This window comes from Eurosta solidaginis, chromosome 5 (assembly GCF_040869045.1).
Source record: "Eurosta solidaginis isolate ZX-2024a chromosome 5, ASM4086904v1, whole genome shotgun sequence".
Classification (NCBI taxonomy): Eukaryota; Metazoa; Arthropoda; class Insecta; order Diptera; family Tephritidae; genus Eurosta; species Eurosta solidaginis.
In genome coordinates, this window is record NC_090323.1 from 205,455,633 (window position 1) to 205,478,908 (window position 23,276).

The 23,276-nt window shown below is 35.7% G+C and overlaps 1 protein-coding gene across 4 annotated transcripts; it reads right to left on the reverse strand.

The window, feature by feature from the left end:
- Positions 1-344: 344 nt before the first annotated feature.
- Positions 345-18,358, reverse strand: LOC137252236 (putative serine protease K12H4.7). Of its 4 annotated transcripts, none has more exons than XM_067787665.1 (9): positions 18,180-18,358; positions 17,889-18,043; positions 13,744-13,931; positions 12,476-12,711; positions 5,831-5,966; positions 5,632-5,770; positions 797-1,098; positions 557-726; positions 345-485 (listed from the first exon to the last, which is right to left on the reverse strand). In XM_067787665.1, the coding sequence occupies exons 2-9, from the start codon at positions 18,021-18,023 to the stop codon at positions 361-363; spliced, it is 1,431 nt and encodes a 476-aa protein (XP_067643766.1). In that variant the 5' UTR covers positions 18,024-18,043; positions 18,180-18,358; the 3' UTR covers positions 345-360. The 4 variants fall into 4 exon arrangements, with proteins under 4 accessions (XP_067643766.1, XP_067643764.1, XP_067643765.1 ...); XM_067787663.1 differs by having other exon boundaries at positions 18,134-18,358; XM_067787664.1 differs by having other exon boundaries at positions 5,831-5,920; positions 12,544-12,711; positions 17,889-18,358.
- Positions 18,359-23,276: the final 4,918 nt, after the last annotated feature.

A 23,276-nucleotide genomic window follows, 5' to 3' on the forward strand; every position in this document is an offset into this window, starting at 1 on the left:
TCGAACTTTGTATCAGCCATCAAGCATGGGCACTACTCGCTTCGCGATAGAAGTGTTAGTGCTGTCTACCGATTTTTTTGCATCATCTCCCGAAGGGAAATGTTTTTCGAGAAGCATCTCAAGATACTCGTCACTGCTATGAGTTCCCTTGCTCTATTAGTTCCTGGAGTATATCTCCTCTATATAGAGCTTTCCTCAACTTCGCTGGAGCACTCCATGTCCTCACAGGTATTTTTCAATGAGACTCTTCGCCTTGTGAATTTCACCAGTTCCCTATACTTGTCCCTGCCGCGTTGTTCCAAAAATTTATCTCGACTAAACAATTATATCTCATGGCCGTACAATTTTTCCAAAAAAATTTTATATTTGGTTGGTTTCTTGATCCAAAAGCTGTGCAATAAATTTTCGTGTTTTTTCACGTGCCTCCACTAACTGTGGCAGATCGGTTTCGGCTGATTCATACATGTCGGCGCAATGCGCAGTGCCTGAAAAAAAATTAAAATAGAATTTTTAATTATTCTGATTAAATATGAACTATCAAACAAACCATACACACCTTCAATATAGATAGTAGGTAGATTTGGATCCACAGACGAAGTTAAACCGAGTGCATGCCAAGGATCAATCGAGCCATGTACGTAAAGTACGTTAGTTGTATTCGGACGCAGTCCTCCATAATTTTCATTAGTTTGTGAAACCACACGTTCCAGATACTTTGCGTCCATGCTATAGGTGAAAAGACAAATAATACAGAATACAGAGCTACTGAGTGACAAAAACTTTCTTGATATTTTACCGCTCTGAATAGATGTCCATGCATAGTTTTATAAAAAAATCCACTTGAAAGCGATCACCGAAAATGTCAGTCTTGTTATTCGATGTTTGAAAGTACCCAAATTCATTACATGTCTGATAGGTCCATTGTCGTGTCCAATTAGCCATTTTAGCTTCCCAGGAGATATTTCTCATTTCTTCCAATTTTTTATCATATTTATAATCGAAGCAAGTTTCGTTGGTCTTCTCCAAAAGCATGCCACTTACAATGCCCAAACGAGCAACTGGTGGTCCAATTGTCATATTCACCATGATATTGCAAATCTTTTAAAAAAAAATTTTTTGTTAACAAAAAAAAAAACAAAAACCACAGCATTAAGAGACACACATTACTTTATCGAGAAGATCATGGGCATTAGGGTCCGTCGATTTGTATGGACGAAAGTTAACCGATATCGCGCCATCATATTGTAACGAATTTAGGGAAATTCTGCTTATTCCATACCTTCTGCTAACGTTCGAAACGCCAAAGTGTTGAATAAATAACTCCAATATTCAATAATGCAAAATGGTCTTTATTAGATTACTTTGAGGTACTTCACAATAACACTCATACTTCACAACCAACCAATAGCGTGTTTAAATCAAACTGCTTACTGACTACTCAGCTTTCGCTGCTTTTATACTCTCTGTTGCCTCATTCACCCATTTCTCCTAAGGTCTAGTAACTCCGCGAACTTCATGCTTGGTTACCAGCCATATATGTACATGTAAAAATCAAAGTCGAAAAAAAGTAAAAAAAATTAAATTTCGCAGGCTCGAAAATTATTTTTTTGGGTATGCGTAGTGGAACTTTTTTTTTTCCTGAGCCGAAATCCTATCAAAGAATCGATGACGCGATATCGGTTAATACATCGACCCAGTCTAAGATAGACCTTGTCACTAATACCATATGTAGGAAGTGCGATCTGCAGGATGAAACAGTTTTGAGCACATTCTGTGTTCGTGTTCTGCGCGCGCAAGGTCAAGGCTTCAGCTGTTGGAACGGCATAGCTGCCACATTTCTCGAGGCACTAATTAATCTAGATCCCAGAAAACATTTAGTATTTGACAAAAGGACGGAGTTATTTATTCTCTTGCATACGTTCTGGTACCTAATTAGGTGGTTTCCGTTTGGTCGTCAAACAAATAGTGGTAACCCTATTGGCACATTCAACCTAGAGGTAAATACTGTGGCACCCTCTAATGGTTGGCTCTCTTGATCACTTAAACTCTAAGCACTAAACACATCCTTATTAAAGTTATTGATATCCCAGCCGTAGTATTTCAGCCAAAATCTAGCAAAAGTTGCTCAATTCAGTAATGGTTAAGTGATGGTAGATCCAATGCAACTCCTTTTGATCCTCCTTCAACTGTGACAGGCTTTTTAAAAACAAAGTCCGTACGAGCGGTTATACCTTCACATATTGCCCAACTCTCGTGCGAATGACATTTGAACTTGTTATCATTACAAGAAGAGACTTTACTACTCATATGCCTACTCCTAGTCTACGATTTCAGGCCGGCATAATATTCGGCATAAACACCGGTTGCAATGTACTACATCCGACAAAAACCGGGGCCATGCGTATTATTTTTCAAAACTATATTGTGGAGCTTGTTACTACTCGAGTTGGCTTGGAAATCTTGACATTAAATAACTATACCACCCAAATATGTAATAATCCAAGAAACAGATTGTGTCCCATTGCGGAGCTTAGGTTAGGCTAAGTGGAGTTGGCCGATCAATAAAGACCTCACATAGACTGAATGTATCCATAATCTTACCAGAATTTGTTAGACGACCAAACGGAAAAACCAGCATTATGGACTCATTCAGTATATTTGTGGTCCTCACGGGCCGTTACCAGTCCTTATGTTTTAAAATAACTTCGTCCTCTTGGCAAATGTTAAAAATTTTCTAGGACCAACGAAACTGTTACCTTGAGATCTGGCAACTGATTTTATAGCTTACCATCAAACCTTTTAAGACAATCATCATTCCGTAGTATATGTTCAACAATAACGCTAGGAATAATTCTCCCGCCACACGTAGCAATAGAGGAGTTGGAACTTTCTGAATGCCACAAAGGAGGGCTTGGATAAAGGTAAGGTTTTTTCATCCTGCAACATAGATTATTTGAAAGTGAAGATACCAATCTCTTAAATACTAAGGGATGATAAAATATAAAATGTAGCACGGAGAGAAAAAGCAACATAGAATACGACTACCGCTTCCACAAGATCGTTTGGTATACGCATGGTTCCAAAGCCATGGAACCGGGCTTTGGAATTGGAACCGGTGTATTCGAACACAGATACGAAATATCGCTGCCTCTGGGAATGAACATAACTAAAAAATTTCAAGCGGAACCAGTGTCAAATTGAGCGAAATCTAAAATAAAATCAGCACTAGCCCTAGAGAGCAGGGAAAGAGTGAACAAAGTAGGAACCACAATTTTGTATGGCTTGATAGGTTCAGGAGGATGTACGGTAACGAACAGGTGGATTGCTAGTGAGAGATTCGGCAGCTGTAAGACCAACCGAGAGCCGAACTGTTAGTCCTTCCCTAGGCAATACTCCCTAAATAAATATCTCCGAGAGAGAGGAGTTCGTGCAACTCATTCAGCACACCTTAGACTGGATATTTCCTTTGGAGATCCGCAACTAAAACTGAACTTTCGGGTTCGCCATGGCCAGAGCATATGCACATAGACACCCTCAGGCCAAAAGAAGTCCTCAACATCCTGCCGGAAGTAATCTTGGACGAGGTATTGTGCTTAAGATGACAGCACAATAGATTTTTGATCGCAGTGCGATTGCCCCATCTTTGCACTAGCCAAAAAGCCAGATGACTTATAATGATTCACAGTCAAGAGTATGTTAGTAAAGCTTCTTATCATAACAAAAAAAAGGGCGTGTGGCACTCGGGGACTGCCGCGGTAAAGCTATTGCATATTATCAACTTATGCAATTATAATATTTATGTAACATTCTGTTTTCTTGATTTTAATTCAAGTTTTCTCTTTGATATTAATTCAAGTTACACTTTTTAAGCCACCACGCTAAGAAAACAAATTTTTTACTTTTATTGAATAAATGAGAAGTTAATATTGACTTTAACTTTATTTTATACTTTAACTTTCACTTTAACTTTAACTTTATTTTTAACTTTAACTTTCACTTTAACTTTAACATTCACTTTACCTTTAACTTTAACTTCCACTTTAGCTTTAACTTTAACTATAAATTTAACTTTACTTTTAACTTTAACTTTAACTTAAACTTTAACTTTAACCTTAACTTTAACTTTATTTTTAACTTTAACTTTAACTTTAACTTTAACTTTCACTTTAACTTTAACATTCACTTTAACTTAACTTTAACTTTAATTTTATTTTTAACTTTAACTTTCACTTCAACTTTAACATTCACTTTAACTTTAACTTTCACTTTAACTTTAACTCTAACTTTAACTTTATTTTTAACTTTAACTTTCACTTTAACTTTAACATTCACTATAACTTTAACTTTAAGTTTAACTTTAACTTCCACTTTAACTTTAACTTTAACCTTAACTTTAACTTTAACTTTAACCTGAACTTTAACTTTATCTTTAACTTTAACTTTAACTTTAACTTTTACTTTAACTTTAACTTTAACTTTAACTTTAACTTTCACTTTCACTTTCACTTTGACTTTAACTTTAACTTTAACTTTCACTTTAACTTTAACTTTATTTTTAACTTTAACTTTAACTTTATTTTTAACTTTAAATTTAACTTTCACTTTAACTTTAACATTCACTTTAACTTAACTTTAACTTTAACTTTAACTTTCACTTTAACTTTAACTTTATTTTTAACTTTAACTTTAACATTCACTTTAACTTTAACTTTATTTTTAACTTTAACTCTAACTTTAACTTTAATTTTAATTTTAATTTTAACTTTAACTTTCACTTTAACCTTAACATTCACTTTAACTTTAACTTTAAGTTTAACTTTAACTTCCACTTTAACTTTAACTTTAACCTTAACTTTAACTTTAACCTGAACTTTAACTTTTACTTTAGCTTTAACTTTAACTTTAGCTTTAACTTTAACTTTAAATTTAACTTTAACTTTAACTTAAACTTTAACTTTATTTTTAACTTTAACTTTAACATTCGCTTTAACTTTAACTTTGACTTTAACTTTAACCTTAACTTTAACTTTCACTTTAACTTTAAATTTAACTTAAACTTTAACTTTATTTTTAACTTTAACTTTATTTTTAACTTTAACTTTCACTTTAACTTTAACATTCACTCTAACTTTAACTTTAACTTTATGATAGAGATCCAATTTTATATATTTGGCCTGTTGCTAACACCGAACTTTTTCGAATCTTTCCGAACCTTTTTTGACAAATATCTGTTACGGTTTTTTTTTGCTTTAGTCGCCAAACCCGCGATAAAATCTATACAATAACTTAAAGGTCATCGTAAACCATCTTCCAAGAACGAAGGAGGTTCGGATGTTTCAGACCCTAGTTTAGGTTATATGATGGCAGTTGTCCCACTTTTGTGATAGCACATGATCCAGAGCTCTTCCTTGAACCTATTTTTTTATTTAGTGTAGCTCGATTTCAGCAAAGTCCAGATCCGCCAGAAAGTCGACAAAGGCTTGTATAAATACTAAATTCGTGCCTCGACCAGAGCTGGACATCATCAAATGAAATATTCAACACCTTTTCTCTCCTTCTCTCCCTATACAGCTGCGACAGCATCGGTACCGACTGCCCTTTCATATACGACAATGCTACGTATATACTTACCTCATCGATGGTATAACCAGCAGTTGATGTATTATTCTTATTTAATTGCACAACATCCGCAATATTATCGGTCAAGGTTTGGAAAAAGGTGGACATATCTAAAGGGTTTTCTACAGAGTCCCGAAATTGCGTGCAAGTTCTGGAATAAAAAAGAGCTCATTAAAAACGTTATAACTTATAATAAATAATTCAATTTTACCTAAATTTTTCATCTAAATTACGCTGCCCAATCTCATGGTGTGTAAGAGTTTCGATTTCGGCATAGCCATGTCCTACAGCCTCTAGACAACTGGTTGAATGTGTTGTTAAGGAAACTTTAACTATCTCCAAGTATTCTTACAATAACATAAATAAATAATAATTATTTGTGTAAGAAAACAGTTATTAAAAGTGCGTGTGAGATAACAGAAAGGATTTTCGAACGAGTTTTCAGACTAAATATTTTTCTGGTCGCTAAAGCTTACACACGGCGGAACCACACAAGTGACTGCCGGAAATTAGCTGATTCGTACTTTTTTTTTTTAATAATAATAATCATAATAATAATAAACACAACGGATTAATACCATCCAAAGCCCGTCTAACCGACACGAGGGGCGCATCCGCATGACGCACGAATTTTGTTTTTGTCGAGTTGTTGATAGACGGAGGTTTGTTAAGCATAGAGATCTAAAACTGCTCAGCTACAGAATAAAAACCATCAGCTGAGTATTATATACATAACAGGTAAAAATTATACATATAGTAAATTGTCAAATAAGTTAACGCTTTTAGCATATAAAGATTTTTTATACTCAGCTGAGTAGAGCTCACAGAGTATATAAGCCTTGATCGCATAACGGTAATCCGTAACGGCATAAACTAATCGAAATAGATATAGATTTCTGGATCTAGATGATCTGGGTGAAAAAAGAAATTCATTTAGCCATGTCCGTCCGTCCGTCCGTCTGTAAACACGATAACTTGAGTAAATTTTGAGGTATCTTGATGAAATTTGGTATGTAGGTTCCTGGACGCTCATCTCAGATCGCTATTTAAAATGAACGAAATCGGACTACAACCACGCCCCCTTTTTTGATATCGAAAATTTCGAAAAACCGAAAAAGTGCGATAATTCATTGCCAAAGACGGATAAAGCGTGAAACTTTGTAGGTGCGTTGACCTTATGATGCAAAATAGAAAATTAGAAAAATTTTGGACAATAGGCGTGGCACCGCCCACTTTTAAAAGAAGGTAATTTAAAAGTTTTGCAAGCTGTAATTTGGCAGTCGTTGAAGATATCATGATGAAATTTGGTAGGCACGTTACTCCTATTACTATATGTGTGCTAAATAAAAATTAGCGAAATCGGATGACGAACACGCCCACTTTTAAAAAAAAAATTTTTAAGTCAAATTTTAACAAAAAATTTAATATCTTTACAGTATAAAAGTAAATTACGTCAACATTCGACTCCAGTAATGATGCAACAAAATACAAAGATAAATGAAAATTTCAAAATGGGCGTAACTCCGCCCTTTTTCATTTAATTCGTCTAGAATACGTTTAATGCCATAAGTCCAACACAAATTTACCAATCCTTGTGAAATTTGGTAGGGACATAGATTCTATGACGATAACTGCTTTCTGTGAAAATTGGCGAAATCGGTTAAAGCCACGCCCACTTTTTATACACAGTCGGCCGTCTGTCCTTCCGCTCGGCCGTTAACACGATAACTTGCGCAAAAACCGATATATCTTAACTAAACTTAGTTCACGTACTTATCTGAAGTCACTTTATCTTGGTATAAAATATGGCCGACATCCCACTATGACCACGCCCACTTTTCCGATATCGAAAATTACGAAAAATGAAAAAAATGCCATAATTCTGTACCAAATATGAAAAAAGAGATGAAACATTGCGATTGGATTGGTTTATTGACGCAAAAAAAACTTTAGAAAAAACTTTGTAAAATGGGTGTGACAGCTACTATATTAAGTAGAAGAAAATGAAAAAGTTCTGCAGGGCGAAATCAAAAGCCCTTGGAATTTTGGCAGGAATACTGTTCGTGGTATGACATATATAAATAAATTAGCGGTACCCGACAGATGATGTTCTGGGTCACCCTGGTCCACATTTTGGTCGATATCTCGAAAACGCCTTCACATACACAACTAAGGGCTACTCCCTTTTAAAACACTCATTAATACTTTTAATTTGATACCCATATCGTACAAATACATTCTAGAGTCACCCCTGGTCCACCCTTATTGCGATATCTCGAAAAGGCGTCCACCTATAGAACTAAGGCCCACTACGTTTTATATAATCATTAACACCTTTCGTTTGATACACATGTCATACAAACACATTCCAGGGTTACCCTAGGTTCATTTTGCTAAATGGTGATTTTCCCTTATTTTGTCTCCAAAGCTCTCAGCTGAGTATGTAATGTTCGGTTACACCCCAACTTAGCCTTCCTTACTTGTTGTTTTATTTATTTATTTTTTTTTGTTACGAGTTAAGATAGGATAGGGCAGTTTTCCTTATAGTAAAAAGTGAATCTGTTATATCAAATTAATTCGAATGAGAGTTAATATCATGACACAAACACCGAAAAGGTTTATTATACTCAGTTGAGCAGAGCTCACAGAGTATATTAAGTTTTATTGGATAACGGTTGGTTGTACATATATAAAGGAATCGAGATAGATATAGACTTCCATATATCAAAATAATCAGGATCGAAAAAAAATTTGATTGAGCCATGTCCGTCCGTCCGTCCGTCCGTCCGTCCGTTAACACGATAACTTGAGTAAATTTTGAGGTATCTTGATGAAATTTGGTATGTAGGTTCCTGAGCACTCATCTCAGATCGCTATTTAAAATGAACGATATCGGACTATAACCACGCCCACTTTTTCGATATCGAAAATTTCGAAAAACCGAAAAAATGCGATAATTCATTGCCAAAGGCGGTTAAAGCGATGAAACTTGGTAGATGGGTTGACGTTATGACGCAGAATAGAAAACTAGTAAGATTTTGGACAATGGGCACCGCCCACTTTTACAAGAAGATAATTTAAAAGTTTTGCAAACTGTAATTTGGCAGTCGTTGAAGATATCATGATGAAATTTGGCAGGAACGTTACTACTATTACTATATATGTGCTAAATAAAAATTAGCAAAATTGGATGAAGAACACGCCCACTTTTTAAAAAAAAATTTTTTTTAATTCAAATTTTAACAAAAAAGTTAATATCTTTACTGTATATAAGTAAATTAAGTCAAAATTCAACTCCAGTAATGATATGATGCAACAAAATCCAAAAATAAAAGAAAATTTCAAAATGGGCGTGGCTCCGCCAATTTTCATTTAGTTTGTCTAGAATACTTTTAATGCCATAAGTCGAACAAAAATTTACCAATCCTTCTCAAATTTGGTAGGAGCATAGATTCTGTGACGGTAACCGTTCTCTGTGAAAATGGGCGAAATCGGTGGAAGCCACGCCCAGTTTTTATACATAGTCCACCGTCTGTCCTTCCGCTCGGCCGTTAACACAATAACTTGAGCAAAAACCGATATATCTTTACTAAACTTAGCCCACGTACTTTTCTGAACTCACTTTATCTTGGTATAAAAAATGGCCGAAATCCGACCATAACCACGCCCACTTTATCGATATCGAAAATTACGAAAAATGAAAAAAATGCCATAATTCTATACCAACTACGAAAAAAGGGATGAAACATGGTAACTGGATTGGTTTATTGACGCAAAATATAACTTTGGAAAAAACTTTGTAAAATGGGTGTGACACCTACCATATTAAGTAGAAGAAAATGAAAAAGTTCTACAAGGCGAAATCAACAGCCCTTGGAATCTTGGCAGGAATACTGTTCGTGGTATTGCATATATAAATAAATTAGCAGTACCCGACAGATGATTTTCTGGATCACCTGGTCCACATTTTGGTCGATATCGCGAGAACGCCTTCACATATATATCTAAGGGCCACTCGCTTTTAAAACCCTCATTAATACTTTTAATTTGATATCCATATCGTACAAACACATTCTAGAATCACCCTGGCCCACCCTAATGGCGATATCTCGAAAAGGCGTCCACCTATAGACCTAATGCCCACTCCATCTTAAAATGATCAGTAACACCTTTCGTTTGATACCCATATCGTACAAACACATTCTAGAGTCACACCTGGCCCACCCTAATGACGATACCTCGAAAAGGCGTCCACCTATAGACCTCATGCCCACTTCCTCTTAAAATGCTCAGTAGCACCTTTCGTTTGATACCCATATCGTACAAACATTCTAGAGTCACCATTGGTCCACCTTTATGGCGATATCTCGAAAAGGCGTCCACCTATAGAACTAAGGATTACTCCCTTTTAAAATACTCATTACCATCTTTCATTTGATACCCATATCATACAAACACATTCTAGAGTCACCCCTGGCCCACCCTAATGGCGACATTTCGAAAAGGCGTGCACCTATAGACCTAATGCCCACTCCCTCTTAAAATGCTCAGTAACACCTTTCATTTGATTCCCATATCGTACAACTAGAGACACCCCTGGTCCACCTTTATGGCGATATCCCTAAATGGCGTCCATCCATAGAAATATGGCCTACTCTCTCTTAAAATACTCTTTAATACCTTCCATTTGATACACATGTCATACAACCACATTCCAGGGTTACCCTAGGTTCATTTTCCTATATGGTGATTTTCCTTATTTTGTCTCCATAGCTCTCAACTGAGTATGTAATGTTCGGTTACACCCGAACTTAGCCTTCCTTACTTGTTTAATTCGAAATTAGTTCTGCACTGCCTCAAAAGAAGAGGTTTGTAATGTCTTGACGCTCGTGATGGGACATTGAAGTTTGCTTCGTTCAAAAGAAAGGGGCTAGAAATTAGCCCATTCCAAGCCAAAAGTAAAAATTGCTTCTGTATTGACTCAAGCCTACCTGCATGAACTTTATATCGCGGATTCCAGACTGTTGATCCGTATTTTAGTATCGGTATAACTAATGTGATAAAAAGGGCTTTGGTTACATAAGGGTCATTAAATTCTTTAGACCATCTCTTCACGAATGATATAACACTTCTAGCCTTATTGGCAGTAGTCATAATATGAAGGTTGACATTAAGTTTAGCATCCATTGTGACTCCCAAGTCAACAAAATAATTTACTGATACAAGACAAAAATTATCAATTACGTAAGAGGCTGCTGGCAAAGATCTCCGAGAGAGGCACATGAATTTACATTTATTGATGTTCAGCGGCATTGAATTCGCGTTGCACCAAGCAACTAAGCAGTTTAAATCCGCTTGAAGCAAGGGACGTTCTTCAATAAACGCGTAGGACCTAAAAAGTTTTACATCATCAGCATACATTAAAATTTTGGAATATTTTATTGTGGTACAGATATCATTAATAAATAAAAAGAACAGAATTGGACCGAGATGACTGCCCTGTGGAACGCCTGTGGGAGCATTAATGACATCTGAAAGAGTATTTTTAAAAGTTACTTTTTGCGTTCTACCGCAGAGATACAAAGATATCCACTGGGTGAGACCAGGTTGGAAGCCAAGTCGATCAAGCTTGCGGATAAGCAAGGAGTGGGAAACTTTCAAATGCTTTACTGAAATCAGTGTAAATAACATCGGTGTGAAGATTTTCTCTAAATCCATTAGAAACATGGGTTGTGAATTCAAGTAGGTTGGTAATGGTAGCTTTAAATTTACAGAATCCATGTTGAGAGTCTGCAATCAATATAGAAATGGAAAATGTTAGCTGATTGGTAACAATGTCTTCAAATACCTTTGGGATGGCAGATAATTTTGCAATTCCTCGATAATTTTCTATACATGACCTACTGCCGTTTTTGTGGAGGGGTATTGGAAAAGATTCCTTGTAAGCAGCAGGAAAAACACCATGTTTTAGGGACATGTTGAATAAACCAGCTAGGGGCTGATAAATGTGTTCAGCGCATTTTTTTTAGAAAACATGTGGGAATTAGGTCAGGACCGTATTTATAAGACAGAGATAGGTATTGTAACACTTTATTTAATTCAAAATATTTATGCCGCAATATAGAGTACTTCAATTAGTCGGAGTGTGAACCCGTCTTCTTCTACAGCTTGAAGGAACGCGATTTTTTGTTTTTTAAAGATTTCAGTTCTTTGGTGTAGCATATTTGGACTAGTTCAGTGGAAACACGTTTACGCTTAGGTACATGTCTTTCCAGAATAGCATGAATGATGGCATTGAAGTCAGAAGCGTTTTTGCCAATATCTGCACCGTATTTGGGCCAAACTACTGTAGATAAAATTTGGTTGATTTTATTAAAATTAGCCTTCGCGAATTCGAATATAAAACTAGAGTCGTTTTCTGTGGTAGTGCAACTCCGAGAACTCTTTTCCAATTCGTAAACTATTTCCAGCGAAGGATGGTAAGGGTCCTCAGGTACAGTAAGAGCTTCACCCTTCCTAAGAATGGATCTTGATGTACCATCAATAAATACCAAATCAAGTAACCTCCCGAACATGTTTGGAACCATATTATCTGTCTTAGGCAAAGTTTAGTTATTTCGGCTAAAAAGTCGATGCGGGACAATTTTGATTTTAATCTGATTTGTATGTATGTCGCCCTGCTGGCACCTTGTACGGTTCGGCCATGAGCTTACGTTAGGCTTTCGGTTAAAGCTTAAGATCATAGTGGGAAACTTTTGATGCCGTTCGATTTGTGATCATGTGAAAAATTCCTTTCGAAAATACCAGCGGTCGTCTCATTTGCAAAAACTTGTAAAAGATAACTTTTTGTTTGTACCAAAAAAATCCACCTTAGCCAATAGCGGCGCGCTTGAACTGATAGCGCCATATATTAAATGAGGATACTTTTTACGCGCCCAGGCAGCTAATGCACCAGGGTAAGAACCGCCGAAAACAATCCATTTCTGCGTTTTATTGAAGTTATACAGCCGACTCATGCCTTGTATAAAATTAGCGACATCAGCAAGCGCCTGTCTGGAGGTAAGAAATTGAAGATTTGCGAAAGAGAGATCACTGCAAAGAAAAAAAAATATATGATTTGAATAATCGGGGATTGCCCATATTGCTTTTCTAAATGTATGAAAACATTTATTTGAAGCAATTTTTTAATTTTATAATTTATTTAATAAAACAGCTGTCGCCTTGTCCGTCCTGATGTCACGTTGTTTAAATTTTTCCCAAATTATTAAAAAAAATATATTTTTTTAGCATCGTGGTTTAGTTAGGTTAGGTTGAGAAGGCGTGCACGGAAACTTCTCACACTTCCAATAGCAGACAATTTTGCTGTGAATGCCAACTATTCACTTCGTCTTTAATAAAATACTTACTGTCATATGACTTTAAGCCTAATTGTCAACCTCATCTACTTTTGGCGAATCCTCATGGAAGGAGGGGGTTGGAAGGCCTAGAAGGTTCAGCGTGATTATATTAAATCGTATCATTTCCCGAAAAAAAAAAATATATATATATATAAATATATATATATATATATAAAACTTTCCTTATCGCTACAAGAACTATCAAAAAACCATGCGCCCAGTAATCTGAACCATCTTGTCTACATTCCTTTACATTGGCAGAGAAGTGACGAATCGCCTCCTCTTAATGCTCATTCTGATAGCTTCTGCCGAGGGTGCTTATAGGCATACGCCTTTTTTATCCAAACATAGACATAAGGATCTTTAGACACCCTCAATGATACTGATTGGTCCACAGTAAGCTCGTTACAACAATGTATTCCTCGATCTGGAAAACACCCAGTAATGATCCACCTGTGTATTTCGGAACCTTTCTGGGACATTTCAGTTACATAATTAATACCTTGCATGTATCCGGGGAGACAAAAAAGTTTATTTCCAATGTCGTTAAGGCTGTTTGGCAGTCAACAAGGAAAGGCGTCGATAACTATCACACTGGAGGTCAACGGCTCGAGTTCCGATTAAAAAAGTTGGGAAGCCCATGAGCCCTCCTCAAACTCCTTTGATTTCCTTAGATAGTTAAAGGCTCGGTTTCGGTGCATGTTAGACAAGCACACTTAGTTCTCACCTTTTCGGACGACTTTTCCCATAAAAGCGATGCTCCAAATGAAAACACATAGCTCCAAACTCTTCTGCATATTGTATCCAAGCTCCCGTTTTTACCCAGCGTGGTGAAATTGCTAACTCGCCACCAATCGTAAGAAAAATTGGCGCATTACTGTGATTTTGATAAAATGTGTTGTTCTTGTAATAGAGCTGTATTAAAATAAAAAATTTAGTTATATTTATATACATATAAGACTGCTGGATTTAAAATAATAAATTGATCAATAATATTTTAATGAATTTCGGATTTTTTGCAGCTTCTGTAAAATGTTCTTTATTTACAACTCTACTGTTGTAGAGTACTTCACAATTACAATACCCGCGTATTCACTTAAATCGTGTTTGACATCAAACTGATTCAATATTCCTCAGCTTGCGCTGCTTTTATACTCTCGTTCGCCCATTTCTTCTAAGGTCTAGACTTTTCACGAACAGCCTTCTCGAACATTTTTTTTATTACTCATTTCTGTATCTTATATTCACGTTTGTCTTCTAGTTATATGCGTGTATATGTGTGAGTAATAACTCCTGCTTTTAGCTGCTGACTACATGACATGACTACATGTATGTATGTGAAATATTATCTTCGCTGTTTACTGTTTGATGTTTTTACAGGTACATACATATGTGTGGCTCTTTGCTTTACTGTTGTTGTGCATTTATTTAGCAGCAGTATGGTGATGTATCGAAATGCTAATATTCGCCACAATATATTTTTTAAAAGCCATTCTAGAGGTGAATATCTATTGTATTTCAAAAGCAATAGAAAGATATTAAAGCTTTCAGTCCTTCACGACAACTACCAAGTAACACTTCCGAACGATTAACACGATGACAACCATAGTAGCGTTGTTTGATTATGAAGTCCCGGAAAAAGGCTTGACATGGTTCTAAAAGTATTTAGACCCGAAGTGCTATCTAAAGAAGTTCCGAACGAAAAAGAAATGATCCCGAACTGACTCTGCTTCTACTGCCATACATCACCACCCACCTAACCTTAAAGATACAGAAAAGATATTAAATACACCAAAAATAAAAAACGTTGAGCAGGAAGCCCTTGCTGTAGACGAGAGGGCATGATGTTTGTCAATATATGTAGTTTGTTTCATGTAGCAGGATAGCACCTAAAATGGCATGCCAATGTTGAAAGTGCATATACTGTGTAGACTGAGGTTGCCTCTGCTACAACCCGTATAAGAATTCCCATAGGCAGTGGCTGACCTGCAGAATTATAAGGTCTATAGATACGCTTCTTAAAGGCCATAAGTCGGGTTTGTCCCTATGAACTGATGAAACTCCCTGTACAAAGTCAGTGTATGTGACCTGGAATCATGAAAGGAACCTATTGTGCGAAAACAAATGCGGTTTGTTCCATTGGAAAGAGCGTTAAATTTCCTATAAGAATCACTCAAAAAGTGAACAATGGTATTTTCGCACAATAGGTCCCTTTCATGATACCAGGTCACATATATTGGTAAACTCTAGTCACGTCTACAAATTATGATGCAGTACGCTAGTAGAGTAGGATTTACCAGATTTTTCTTTTTGTAAAACAATATATATTTAGTGTAAAATCTTTACTGCTTTAGTAGTAAAAGTAAAAAATATCCGTCTAAAAAATGTAAGCGGTTTTAAAATGGTACCCGGCTCTTAAATATGTACCCGGTTCTGAAAAAATGAACGGTTCTTAAAAAGAAACCGTCTCTTCAAAAAGTGCTCAATTTTTATACTTATACATACATACACATATATACGTATCACTAATTTACTCAAATAATATCACAGTTTAAAAGTACGCGGTTCGTGAAAAGTGCACGGTTAAAAAAGTACCCGATACTAAAAAGTGCCGGGATCTGAAAAAGCAAGCGGTTATCAAAAAGTGCCTTGTCCTAAAAAGTACCCGGTTCTTTAAAAATACCCGGTTCAAAGAAGAACCTGGCTCTAAAAAAGTACTCCGCTGTAAAACTACCCGGTCCAAAACGTACCCGGATCCAAAAAATTACCTGGTTCTAAAAAAGAACCCCGTTTTAAAATGTATCCGATAATAAATACCTGGTTCAAAAAGTACTCAGCTTTGAAAAAGAACCCAGTTCTAAAAAGTACCCGATTTTAAAAAATTACCCAGCTTTAAAAACACCCGGCTCCAAAAAAACACCCGGATGCAAAAAAACACCCGGTTCTGAAAAAGTATCCGGATCCGAAAAACTACCCGGTTCAAAAGATAACCCATCTAAAAAAGTACCCCATTTTAGAACTTATACGGTTCTCAATAGGAAATTACAAGAACTTGATATTGTACTAATTTAGGAAAACTCCGCACACGAAACACCTGCAAACGTACGAATCGCTAAATTGTCGAATAAATAACTCCAATAGTCAGTAATGCAAAATGGTCTTTTATAATTATACTTCACAGCTATACTTCACTTCGCAACTGATAGCGTGTTTAAATCAAACTGCTTCCTGACTACTCAACCTTCGCTGCTTTTATACTCTATGTTGCCTCGTTCACCCATTTCTCCAAAGGTCTAGTAACTTCGAGAACTTCATGCTTGGTTACCAGCCATATGGGTAAAGCTTTTTCAACTGAGCACCGTTTTCGCCAAAGTCAATATTTTGCGATGATATTTGGTCAGTGCTGAGTCTTGTGGTCGAGAACAACACTGTGTGAATTTTGTTGCAAAATTCTGCATGGTTTTTTTTAAATTGGCAATTAAATATTTTTGGACTGTTTTGGGAAATTAATTGTTTATCCAATCCGTCCAAGTGGGACAATTTTTTAGGTATACGTGGGTCGAACGTGTAGAAAATATTTATACAACGGAAAATTACATTCGTCTCGTAACGGAAATACTGGTCATACCCTGTGGAAAGGTTATAATTATTTTTTATGTCACGTAAATAAATTCCACTGTTGAAGACGGTTCGCAAAATATTGTGGAAAATCCTATGCACGACAGTGAAAAAAATCTGAAAAATAAGCCGAACTACTAATGGCAGTATTCTTAATGTAATCCATAGGATTTTCCACATTATTTTGCGAACCGTATTCAAGAGTGGAATTTATTTACGTGACATAAAAAATAATTATAACTTTTACACAGGGTATGACCAGTATTTCCATTAGGAGACGAATGTAATTTTCCGTTGTATAAATATTTTCCTTACCCATATATGTACATGTATATTTGTAGTTTATAATCTCTCGCATAGCCATATGCGTGTGTACATGTGAGTACTACTTCGGTTGATGATTACATGTGTTTGTGCGTATTTCTCCGTTGCCTTGTATGTATGTGAGTAAATGATGATTGATTTGTTTACGTACACAGGAGTGGCAGCTTGCTTTATTGTTGTTGTGCCTTTATTTAATAACCTTACTGATGTGAGTATCAGTTAGTGATGCTAATATTCGTCACAATATTATTTTTACTTCGTAACTCTCATAAACTTCGTTTCCAAGGTATTTTGCTACCGATTGGCACATGCTTATCGATATAATTTACAAATTTGAAATAGCATTGTTTAAAGGCTCCATTACTGATACTTAACATAGACTTGACTTGGCTTGCGAACTGTCACTTACAGTTCTGTTAAATGAACATTGCATGTTACTGATTACTCAAAACTTAACTTGACTTAGAAGTCTGTTGAATTTTGATTTTCTATGTAAGTTCTAAGTGACGTTTACATTTTGAGATGCCATTTGTTTGTTTCCATTTCGTTTTGACATTTTTTCATACAAATTGACATTTATTTAAAAATAAATTTCAACGCTGATTATGATGCCAGATTTTATGCGCCAAGTGGAGTATAATCGTGGCTAAGTTGCCAAGTTTACGCCAAGTCAAGTCAAGTCTATGCTAAGTATCAGTAATGGGGGCTTAACTCTGTTAAAGTCAAACTGTAGTTTAAATTCGCACTGAAAAAACGATCGCCAAAATAAAAACACTACACATTTCCCTAAAAATTTCATTTCATTCTCACAAACGACTTGGGAGTTACTAAAAATGACGAAAATTTTCATGGGCACGGTTAACGTGGTGTAGTACCACTTTCACTCTCTATTAAAATAAACCATAATAATAGCTGTGTTCATATTCTTACTTGTTTCCATGTAATATTCTTATGTTCCTTATCAAAGTGATCAAGTCTCTGTTCAAACCAGTTCTCTTCTGCTTCTTTTGGTTCCTCATGCGTCAATTGCTCTAAACTCAGCTCATCAATAGAGCCCGGAGCCATACGAAATTTAACGAAGGCATCTGCATAATCAAAATAAACAGCAATAAACAACAACAAAATAATTGTTATATAGGGGCTCTTGTGATAAATTGAAAGCGTTGGGCACGCACTCCACATTGTTGATGGAGACGATGATATTTCTTTTAATAAGCTAACCAACAAATATTTATTCCATTTTTTTTAAATTAATTAGTGGTAAATTTAAGAGTGGGTAACACTTTAGTGTATATTAAAACCAATTAATTAAAATAATAAATAAATAGTTCCTTGAATTGGTGCTGGAACTGTAGCGCTTTCAACTTTAGTTCAAACGTTCACTGAATACTAAACCTAGAAAAGTTCTCAAACCAGTTTCAACTACTTTAATGTGGGCCGTTTAAGAAAAGGGTGTGCCATTGATGCAATATTGAATTAATTCAACATACAGTATTTATTCAGTATGTAGCAGTTATAAATTTTTAACTAAGTGTGAGTGTTTAAGATATGCAGTTATCAGATATCAAGGTCTGCAATAAAAGTATGGAACAGTGTACCGCCGTCCTTAGTAAAAAGGCATTGAGGGGTAAAAGGTGAAATGAGAGAAATATTAAGTATCAGTTTTAAGGCACTATCACATACGGTTTTTGATGCAGCATCAATCGCTGACAGATGATTATATTGCATGTATTTGCATGGAGAGCGACAAATAGAACATCACCAGCGCCATCTGCCATGCAAAAGTAGCCAATTTCAAATTTTTGTTGGAAGCAAAGCATAAAAATTGGGCTATGTGTGCTTCCAGACTTTGCCAATATATTTAGTTTTCCCACTCGTCGGTACTTTTCTAATACTGTTTTCACACAGACGGCTTATTGAATAATAAAGGCAGTTTTCTACATTAAGACGCTTATTGAGCTCAATCTCCCCTACAAAATTCGAATCTATAATTATTTCATTAGTAGCTAATCGAATGCCTAATGAAGTCAAAAGCACAATGCAACTCTGTTGGCAGCGTTCCGCTTCCGTTTCCGCTTCTTAGTTTTTGGTGTGTTCAGTGCTTAAAAATGTCATTTGTCAAAGTAAAGCTCCCATTACTGATACTTAGCATAAACTTAACTTGACTTGGCGTAAACTTGGCAACTTAGCCACGATTATACTCCACTTGGCGCATACAACCTGGCATCATAATCAGCGTTGAAATTTATTTTTAAATAAATGTCAATTTGTATGACAAAATGTCAAAATGAAATGGAAACAAACAAATGGCATCTCAAAATGTAAACGTCACTTAGAACTTACATAGAAAATAAAAATTCAACAGACTTCTAAGTCAAGTTAAGTGTTGCTAAGTTTTGAGTAATCAGTAACATGCAATGTTCATTTAACAGAACTGTAAGTGACAGTTCGCAAGCCAAGTCAAGTCTATGCTAAGTATCAGTATTGGAGCCTTAAATGTCATTGTCTACATGGCGGAACGATACAAGGTGGCCGCATCGAACAGCTGATTATAACCTTTTTTATTTGATTTGATACATCAACTACCGGCGCAGTACGATTTTGACATTTGTCCATCGAATTTACAAGTACACGGAATTTTTTTATGTTTGTAGGTATGTCACCATGCTGCCACCTTGTATCGTTCCGCCATGATTGTCTGTCATATAGCATTGTCATTTTATTCGCTTGACATTTCATCCTTCATACTAATCGAGCAGTTACTTCTGTGTGAAAGCACAAAATTTACGATTTCATTAGAAGGTGAAATGAGATCATTAAGTATCTGTGTGAAAACAGTATAACATTTTCTCGCAATCAAAATCAGCATTTTAACAGATGAATAGAAGACAAAATGTGTTGGTAAGTATTTTTCTTGTATAATGAGAATGTTTATCACAGTGCTTTGCGAAATTTTTTTAATTTAATGAGCAAGCCAAAATAAGTTTCAACTGCTTAGTCTGAAACTCGTTTACATTTGCAAACGTAAAATCTTGTACAATTGTGACTATGTTCCCTTTTGCATCAAAACTCATGGGCAAGTGTAATTTTATTGTGACGCGGCCATTACGTTTAACTTGGAACTTAACAAATATTAATGAATGTTGAACCATTAAATGACTTTATGATATTTAAGACATTCGAATTGTACAACAAATTTTAAATTTTTGTGTTTTAATCTGAATTTTTACTGATACATTTTTTAGATAGTGAGTTAATTGAGGTTGCAAATATTTATTGACATCAAAGTGCCTAAAAGGCAGTCTAAACGAAATGAGGGCCTTAAGCTAGCCCAACCTTTTCAGCACAATCAAAAAACGAGACCGTATTTAATTACAGCATATTTAATGCTAATTTAATACGGGTTAATTAAATTTATTACACTTTTATTTTAAAAAATATTAAATTGGAATTAAATATTGTGCAATTTAGTACGGTCTCGTTTTTGGATTGTGCATATGGGTTGGGCTAGCTTAAACTTAAGCTTAAGCTTAACCTAGCCTAACCCTCGATATTTTTTAAAAAATAAGTGTTATAAATTTAATTAGCCCGTATTTAATTAGCATTAAATATGCTGTAATTAAAAGGAACTCTACTACGATCGGAGCTGATTTTACCATATATTTCGAAAAAAAATTAGAAATTTTAACCGCTACGACATTTTAGAGCTCGAAAGGACTTTGAATGCTTTACAAACTTTTTCATTTGAAGGCCGACCCAGTCCAGTGTACACACTTATAAAAACTTGAGAGAAATTTTCTATTCGACTCTATTTATAGAAAATCGCCCCTGGAGTGAGAGGCAATCAGTGTATCTATAATTACCAGAGATCGCATTTAACGGTTAAACAGAAAAAGCTATTCCGTTTATCACGGATAACCGATATCCAAGAATGACTTTGTTAGTGAGATATGTTTTTTTTTTAATTTTTCCGGTGTTTCTCAGTGAAAAATTTTTATTTCGAATGTTTTCTCGCTATCACTGAGATCGTTTAGTGTGATTTATTTCCTAAGGTTTTCTTGAAACTTTTATTTTGCGATCGAAATAGGTCTCAGGCATGGTAAATCGCTCGTCTGCTCTGTTAGAATAAACATAGGTAAATAAAACATTATGCTATTGTGACGAATATTAGCATCACTAAGCTGCTACTAAATAAATGCACAACAACAATAAAGTAGCCACTCTTATATAGAAGGCGACGAAGAGATATCTCATCTCACACACACACATGTAGTAATCAGCCGAAGTAGTTACTCACACATACACACGCATATGACTATGGGAAACGCATACACTACAAATATACATGTATATCCCTGGTAACCAAGCGGGAAATTCTAGAAGGTGAAGGATCTACACCTTTTGAGAAATATGCTACGAAACCACAGAGAGCATAAGAGCAGCGCAAGCTGAGGAATGGCTAATCAGTTTTGGTTTAAACACGCTATCTGTTGCGAAGTGAAGTATAATTGTACTACTCCCAAAGTAGTCTAATAACCATTTTGCAATACAGAATATTGGAGTTATTTATTCAACAGTTTAGCGATTCGAACGTTAGCACAAGGTTTCAAATAAGCGGAATTTGCCAAAATTCGTTACACTATTATCAGATTCTGCATCTAATTGCTATTCCTCGAAATTTAAACAAGGAAAACAATACTTCGTCTCGATCTAATATTTTTGGGGTCATACAGTTACTATTTCGAGGAACAATTTATATTAATTTCTGGACTGTTTGGGAATAATTTTGTATCATTTCGTGACTTCTTTGTAGTAATGTTGAGATCATTCTGGGCTTACTTATTTTGAGATCACTCCGGGATTATTTTGGGTAGTGCCTATCGAGATCAATTTGAGAATGTGTCAGAGAATATTTCACGACTATTTTCACCATTCCGTTGAGATCGTTTTGAGACTGATTTGGCACTATTTCAGAATTATTTTGAGGTCCTCATGGAATCATAACCGGGACTGTTTTAAGATCACTTTGGCATTATGTAAAGTACTATTTCGAAATTAATTGGGGAATGTGTTTGGGAACATTTCGAGATAGCTTGTACGATAATTTTGATATTGTAACGAATTTACTGCATTTCCCCTTATTTGCAATCTTCTGCTAACGTTCGAATCACTAAACTGTTGAATAAATAACGCCACTATTCAATAATGCAAAATGGCCTTTATTAAAGTACTTTCAAAAATAACACTGCTACTGCTCGACAGATGGAATGCTTAAATCAAACTGATTCTCGCGCCTCTACTGTTGTCGCCTTTTATACTGTCTGGTTTCCTCGTTGCATACTTCTAGGCTTTTCCATTCCAGAACTTACTAGTTAGTTATCAGCTACAAAATCACCAACCACAACTACGTTTATAGCTTCTCATATGAGAGTGAGTAATACTTGCACAAATTATTGCCCTCTCTTGTGAGCACCTCAGATAAGATATATGCATGTGTTTGTGCGTTGCTTCTCCGCTGCGTATACGTACATATGTGTAGACATAATGATTGAATTATTGATGTGCATCAAGTCACTGCTTAACATCGGCTTAGAGATGATAGTATCCCTTAGTGCTGCTAATATTCGTTACAATATTAATTCGGGACTATTTTAATATCGTTATGGGATAAATCCAGAGTAATTTCGAAATAAATGCAGAATTATGCCAGCGAATATTTCGGCATCATTTAAGTACTATTTTGAAATAATTTAGCATGGTTCGGAAATTCAGTTTTGAATACGAACAAGTAAGGAAGGCTTAGTTCGAGTGTAACCGAACATTAAATACTCAGCTGAGAGCTTTGGAGACAAAATAAGGGAGAATCACCATTTAGCAAAATTAACCTAGGGTAACCCTGGAATGTGTTTGTATGACATGGGTTTCAAATGGAAGGTATTAAAGAGTATTTTAAAAGGGAGTGGGCCATAGTTTTATAGGCGGACGCCATTTCAGGATATCGCCATAAAGGTGGACCGGGGGAGACTCTAGAATGTGTTTGTACGATAAGGGTATCAAATGAAAGGTGTTAATGAGTATTTTGAAAGGGAGTGGGCCTTAGTTCTATAGGTGGACGCCTTTTCGAAATATCGCCATAAAGGTGGACCAGGGGTGACTCTAGAATGTGTTTGTACGATATGGGTATCAAATGAAAGGTGTTAATATGTATTTTAAAAGGGAGTGGGCATTAGTGCTATAGGTGGACGCCTTTTCGAGATATTGCTATAAAGGTGGACCAGAGGTGACTCTGGTATGTGTTTGTACGACATAGGTATCAAA

Coding starts and splice junctions, on each gene's coding strand:
- LOC137252236 (XM_067787662.1), bottom strand. CDS start 18,140: ATGTGGAGTGCGTGCCCAACGCTTTCAATTTATCACAAGAGCCCCTAT. Junction 12,712..13,743: donor GGGAAAAGTCGTCCGAAAAG/GTGAGAACTAAG, acceptor TTTTCTTTGCAG/TGATCTCTCTTTCGCAAATC. Junction 486..556: donor ACCTACTATCTATATTGAAG/GTGTGTATGGTT, acceptor ATTTTTTTTCAG/GCACTGCGCATTGCGCCGAC.